This window comes from Moschus berezovskii, chromosome 6 (genome assembly GCF_049115385.1).
Source record: "Moschus berezovskii isolate FMDL1 chromosome 6, NW_MosBer_1.0, whole genome shotgun sequence".
NCBI lineage: Eukaryota > Metazoa > Chordata > Mammalia > Artiodactyla > Moschidae > Moschus > Moschus berezovskii.
Window position 1 is genome coordinate 119,079,827 of NC_142465.1, and position 7,002 is coordinate 119,086,828.

Consider the following 7,002-nt stretch of genomic DNA (forward strand, 5'->3'; position numbering starts at 1 on the left):
GGCCACAGGGTCCGCGGGGGCGCGCTTCCCCCCGCTGGAGCGGCCGCTGGGTGCAGAGCCGGCGCGGTGGGTGCAGAGCCGGGGCTGCCCCGCGCCTGGCTGGCCATACCTGATGGCGCCCTCTCTGTCTGTCTCTCCGCAGAGAAGCACTACCTGCGGCGCTCCCGCTCGGGGGACGTCCTGGCCAAGAACCCGGTGGTGCGCTCCAAGAGCTACAACACGCCGCTGCTGAACCCCGTGGCGGAGCACGAGGCCGAGGGCGCGGCGGCGGGCGGCGCGGGCATCCGCCGGCACTCGGTCTCCGAGATGACGTCCTGCCCCGAGCCCCAGGGCTTCGCCGACACTCCCGGCCCGGGGCCCGCTGGGGCCTTCGGCACCTCCCCATCGTCGCCCTCGCCGGGGCCCTGCCCCAGCAGACTGTACCCGCCGGCCCAGGCCCCCAAACCCGGCCCGGGCGCGGCCCGCGGCTCCCCGGCCTCCTCCAGCCCCGAGAACCTGGTCGACCAGATCCTGGAGTCGGTCGACTCGGATTCGGAGGGGATCTTCATTGACTTTGGCCGGGGCGGCGGCTCGGGCACGTCCGAGTTTGAGGGGGCGGGGGGCCGGCAGAGCCTAGTGTGACTACGGCCCCACGTTTCTCCCAACCCTGCGTGTGTGTGTGCGGTGTGTGAGCGCGAGCGTTTTCTACTCTCGTCCGGACCCCTGTCGACCTCGGCCACTTTGGCATTCCTGTCTTTGTCAGAAAGGCTGTTGCCAGATTCCCTCACCCACCCCCGGCACCTTTGTTCTGGAGCGTTGGGGTCCCAGCAGGTGCTGGGCAGCCTTGTGTGCGTGTCTGGGCATGGCCCGCACCCCAGCCCTCCAGCATCCACACCACGGAGACTGTGAACCCCTCAGCTTGCCAGGCCCCTAGAGCAACCCCAGGGTGGGTGGCTGACCCACCTTCCCTCTGCCACTGGCTTGGGGCCACAACGAGACCACCTGTGCGCCACTCTGCCCCAGACCCTGCAAGCAGCCTGCCCTTGCTCTGCCCGGGGCAGCTGTGGGCAGGGGTCGGGTGGAATAAAACCTGTCTACCTGGCTCCTGAGCTGTGTCTGCGACGCCAGGCCCCACGGACATTCCTGCAGGGTCTTCAGCCCCAGGCCACTCACTGGCTCACCAGGGCCTTCCCTTCCTGTTCTTGGAGGGGAACCAGGTTCCCAGGTCTGCTCTGAGCCGCTGGATGGGGGCCTTCTGGCCAGGGGTGGGGGGAGACCATGACCCATTCCAAGGGCTCCCCTCTCCTGGAGTCAGTTTTTGGTTGGACGTGAGGGCTGGGTGATGTATGAGCAGACAACAGGGCAGGTGAGCCAGTGTGATGGGTACTGCCATATGGATGCCTGGTGGCCATGTGTCAGCCTCTGGGGGTCTGCACGCGGAGCTTTTGGTGGGAGACACAAGCCAGGAGCCCCCGCTTCAACCCAGGGTGGGGTGCCCAGGGGGCGGCCGTGCAGGAGCTCAGCTTCGCGGACTGATCTGGGGACATTCTGATCACACGGGGCCTCGTGACCGCTCCAGTACCAAGAAGGTCCCTGGGAGGAATGGCCAAGAGAGCAGGCTTGGGAGACGGAGCCAGGAGCTTGTGCCTGGTCCGAGAACCAACGAGGATGTAGCCACTCAGCTCGGCTGGTGGAGCTGAGATCGCTGAAGCAGCCCGCTTGGCCCCCAGCTCCCGTATGGAGCCCTGGGCTGCGCCTGGGACCTGCTTGGGATGGGGCAAGTACATCATGGGACGGGCCCCCTCGACTGAAGGACCAGGCGGAGGGCGGTGGTTGAGGTGGGGAGCTGGCTGCCTGCGCTCTGCCTGTGGCGGGGAGGGCCTGCCAGGCCCTGTTCTGCCCTCACCTCCCCAGCGCTGGAGGTCTAAGCACCCCAGGCCCATCTGATCCCTGGGGCTCTGACACCGGCTGGCACATGGCCCCACGATCAGGCGTGACCTTTGTCTGTAGGAGCCTCTGAGCTGTTTGACAGGTTGCTCCATCCTGGGAGGAAGGGCACCTCCAGACACCTGGCGGCAGTAGGGAAAAGGAAGCCTGGGGGGTGTGGGTGCTGAACCCAAGTCCCACAGCAGCTCTGGGGCACTCAGGCGGGGCCTCCAGCCTGGGCTGTCCCCAACCCCCACATTAAGGGGCAGGCTGCCAAGGTGAGTCCATGTTTTATACCCAAGCTTGTTCAGAAAAAGTTCAAGGTGCTCTGCATCAAAGCAGTTGATTAGCATGGTAAATTATGAATGAAAACTCAGGACCAGAGAACTCAGATTCGAAGGCCAGGTATTCCTTCCTGGTGTCTCTAGATCTGCAGAACTATCATATACAGACGTGGGCCTTGGTCCAAGATGAAACCCAGGCGTCCCCTCTGAGAACCAAACCCAGAACCCAAGGTCGCACCACTGACCAGTCTCACTTTGGCCTTCAGGGAGCTCAGTCCAGGCTAGCTCTGGCCAAGGCCGGCCTGTGGCCCTGTGTCTGCTCCATCACCTGCCCGCCTCCCACCCCCGAGCCATAGTCTCTTTTCCCACCCCTCCCCCGCCACCCATTTCCCCACCAATTCACAACAGTGGTCAGTCTGAAATTCAGACCTGAAAACAGGAACTGTGGGATCAGAAGCTTACATGTGGCTGTCTTTAGGAGCAGAGTGGAGAGAGACAGTGGGAAAACTATTAATATAGCTGCCCGGAGCCCGAGAGAGGCACGAAGGTTTTGCTTCATGAGCTCTTGGGAGATAGTCCTACCGAAATGAGTTCATTATTAACTTGTCTCCCCATAAGAAGGCAGCCCCGTGAGGCAGGAAGGCCCCCTACCCTATTCCCACTGAGCCCTCGGCCACAGCTCAGTGCCTGGCACATGTTGGTTCCGTCGTTAACTGAAGGTTGATTAGCATGGACCCTTCTTCAGTGGATCATCTGTCTGTATCTCCAGGGCTGGGGTTTGAGAGACCGGCTCACTGTTTTTGTGTTTTGTTCGTTGGTTGCTTGTAGGTTTTTCCAGGGGACCCTCCTGACCACGCTCCCCTTTGCTCTCAGATGCAGAGTCTCAGACCAGCCCACACCCGCTGATGTTGGATCTGCATTTCAGCCAGATCCTGGGGGTCTGCGTACTGTGAGCTACACCAGATCCCAGTTGTGCTCAGGTTCTGACCACACAGAAGGCCCACACTTCCCAGTCCCCTTGGGGCTGGGTGGTGTGCTGTGACCAGCTCTGGCCAGCCAGTTCGGAGCAAAGGGGTCCTTTGGCGCTGGATCTTTTCGTTGCCAGGCAGAGATCCTCCAGAGTGCTCCTTTTCTCTGCATGGAGATTGGCAGTACCCAGATGGGGCTGCGGATGGGCAGCATGCATGAAAAGTAGGCCCAGGTTGATGTAAGCCCCTGAGACCGGGGATGTTTGTTACTGCAGCAGAACCTGGTGTGACTGACTGATACACTCCTCTTTCCCAAACACTCTAGAGGGTGGTCTGTGGGTGGGGAGAAGGCTGATACTGGGTGATGGCATCTTATATAGTTACGTGTGTTGCATACCCCTCGTGGGCAGAGCCAGGACCCAGGGTTCTGATCCTGAATTGGTCATGATCTTGCTATGTCATATTGGGCCGAGTCCCCCATCCTCAGATTCCCGATCTGCAGTGAAGGTCTTTCCAGGTGTAATATCCTGTGACTGGTGATGTTTTTCTGCTCGTCTGTGCACTGTGGGGACACACAGAGCAGGGGCTGTAAGATGATGAACCCCGAGTTCCCAAGCATCCTTCATGAAGAAACTCTGTGCAGTTGACAGGGTGTGCAGCCCAGCAGGCACTTAATGGGTTTTGACCTGAAGGTGATAGTGGGTGAATGAACTGATGGTTTCAGCCCCAAGACCCCTTCTCCTCATTGACGAATGTGTTTGCAGAGAGCTTTAACAGGCTGTAAAAAGCTGTAAAAATGTAAGGTATCATCAGCATCGTCACAAAACAATTTCTCATGCTGACATTACTCTTTTCACCATGGGAATTTATGTCAGCCTGTGTTGGGCAGGGGAGGAGGGACAGGATAGCCTGAAATAGGAGGGTGCAGAGCCAGGCAGGGCTCTTATTTGCAAGTTATGGAAGCAGATTCTGGCATATTACACAGAGAAGGAGTTTGTTAAAGGATGTTGGGAGCTCCTAGAGTTGTCGGGGCTCCCCATGCAGCACAGTGGCAAAGAACCCACCTGCCAATGCAGGAGGCACAAGAGACACAGGTTCGATCCCTGGGTCGGGAAGATCCCTTGGAGCAGGAAATGGCAACCCCTCCAGTATTCTTACAGGGAGAATCCCATGGACAGAGGAGCCTGGTGGGCTACAGTCCATGGGGTTGCAATGAGTTGGACTTGACTAAACGACCAAGTGCAGGCACGTAGTTGTCAGGAGGTGGGGAGGGCCAAGCTAGAGGCTTTCCTTCCAGGAACAGTGCCTCAAACCATCACATATGACAGGCCTTGTGGGAAAGCTGCCACTACTGTGGCCACTGCACAGGAATGCTCACACCTCATAGAGATACTCCCATTGCACAGGGAGGCTGCTAAGGCACAAGCGATGCTCCTACCACAGGGAGATGCTCCTATCACTCAAAGATGCTTCCACCGCACAGAGATGCTTCTACCACACAGAGATGCTCCTGCTGCTCAGAGATGCTCCCTCTACACAGATGCTTCTACCACTCAGAGATGCTCCTGAGGCAGGAAATAGATGGGTCCTAGGCTGAACAGCTGGAGCTCGTCCCCTGTGGACAGATATTCCAAGATGAAGAGGAGGAGCTGAGCCCTGCCCAGATGAGAGACCACGTATTTCTCATTCTCGAGGTCAAGGAGACATTCCCAACTATACATGTGCAGGAAGGCTTCTTGGAGGTCAAAAGGGAGCACTATCTTGGCTAAAAGATGCGTGCACAGACATGGGAGGACACTGGGATAAAGCGGATAAATGGAACCAAGCAAAGGAGATGCCTCCAGCTACCACGAGGGTGCTCCACTCTCTCCAAGCCCACCCATGTGTCTATCCACACGTGCTCTTTCCCTTCTAATAAACACGTTACTTGTTTCACTATTCTCCATTTCTTTGTGGAAATTCATTTTCTGCAAAGCCATATGATCAGGGCCCTATCACTGGCCACTGGTCTAGTGGCTGGGGTTCAGTGCTCTCACTGCCGCGGCCTGACTTCAATCTCTGGCCAGAAGCCAAAATCCTGCTTCAAGTAGCTGCAGGCTGAAGCCCCACCCCACCCCTTGAAATCATTCCCACTACGTGGAAATGCTCTCACCACATAACAATGTACCAGTTATCCTGGGCCAAACCCACAACTGTCAGCAGCACCAATAGCAATCATGGCCCAGGCACTTAACCTGTATCCACTGCAGGCCCCCTCCTCCCCGCCCCCTGCCCTGGCTGAGCGTCTGAGGCTTCCCTTTCCCATAAAACATTGCAGGGCCGCCTTCTCTCTCAGGGTGTAGGTCACAGCGGTGGAGTCTAGTCAACGTCAGGGTCCTGGTTGCAAAGGACTCTGGGTAAACCCCTAGGTCTGGCCACCTTGGGTGGAGAGACTAATACGGTGGGGAGTCCCACACAGCAAAGGCATTTGAAAGGTGCAGGGTGTCAGAGGACCCAACCAGCTTTCCACCCACCTGCTCAGTTGTAAATCACAAGGGTTTCGAGAATTAGGTCCAAACAGTGGCAGCAGACATCGAGGGGCGTGTACTCAGTGTGCAGTCAATGCCAACAACCAAACGCATTCGCTTAAAATTTGGACCGGGGCACATGATAGGAGGGTAGGTGGAAGGGAAACCTTGCTTGGGTTCCTGGCTGGGCTGCAAGGCAGCAAATAAAGCCCTTCACCTCGCTGGTCTGTGCCCATAAAGGGGAGGGTTGGCACATGAACTCCTAGACGCCTTTTGGCTCAACTTGGATATCATGCCCAAGCCCACACTTAGTGGGAGAATTTTGGTTTCATGATTTTAGTAGGATTCAAAGCAGACCACATCTTGGCTCAAGCAGCTGACAGAGAGAGTTAAATCTGGGGGAAAAAAAAAAAAAAAACGAGAAGCCCAACACCACTGACAGGGGTCTTTCTTTCCTCCTTCCTTTCAAGCTCCCATCCCCCAGCACTTATTAATGTGGAATTTGCAGCTCAGGGGAAAAGCAACTCTCCGACTTCATAAACATTTGTACAGGGCAAATTTAATAAAGCTGGGAATAATGCCGTTCAGATGTAATTCCTCCATTTTGCATTATTATCCGTTCTCTTCTATCGCAGAGCATTTGGAATGCGAGGAGTCTTTGTTACAGCCACAAAGGGGATGACTGACTGGTGGGTGACTGATTAGACGTGCTTGGGGGAAAAACAAGAAAGAACCAAAAAGGGAGCCACGGTGGGTCTCACAGTTTCTTTCTACTTCTTTTGCCTTTTATTATGAATGGCGGGATACACCTGCATTCTTTTCCCAGAATCATTCTGTATGACTGCTCTATTGTATATATTTTAATATCACTAAGCTGTGGTTGTGGAATTTGTATGAGATTTTCACAAAACACAGAAGCGAGGAGGGCGGCATTCCCCCCAGCACATCTTAATACCATGAAATTACATTGCTAGTCATAGACCAGCTGGGAAGGGGAGGGGGGTGTTTTCTCTTACTTCTGTCCAAAGTCGCTTTTTGAACCAGAAAATTGTCCCAGTTTCATGAGACTGATCTTACTTCGATAATAAAAGATGTTTATATTCCACAAAGGAAAGCAGAAGGCAGCATAAACACTAGCTGATACCCATCAAGCATGTAAGTCATGGGGCGTCTCCTCCATCTCCTTGTCATGTTGTGAGACGGAGGAAGAGTTTTGACCTGGAAATAGGCCCCCTTCCCGATCCATCCAGGGGCTCTATGTGCACGTGACTTAGAGGTCAGGCGGCACCATGGACCCCTCCGTCTTGTCACCCCCAAAGTCCTTTGGGAGCAAGGAAG

General features: G+C 56.0%; 1 protein-coding gene across 5 annotated transcripts in view; it reads left to right on the plus strand.

The window, feature by feature from the left end:
• Positions 1–1,081, plus strand: part of PRR5 (proline rich 5) — a 48,859-nt gene extending 47,778 nt beyond the window's left edge. For all 5 annotated transcript variants that reach the window (XM_088837558.1, XM_088837559.1, XM_055395039.2 and 2 more), the window contains one exon: positions 143–1,081. In XM_088837558.1, the coding sequence (XP_088693684.1) occupies positions 143–551 (409 nt within the window). In that variant the 3' untranslated portion in view covers positions 552–1,081. The remainder of the gene's footprint in view (positions 1–142) is intronic.
• The last annotated feature ends 5,921 nt before the right edge of the window (positions 1,082–7,002 follow it).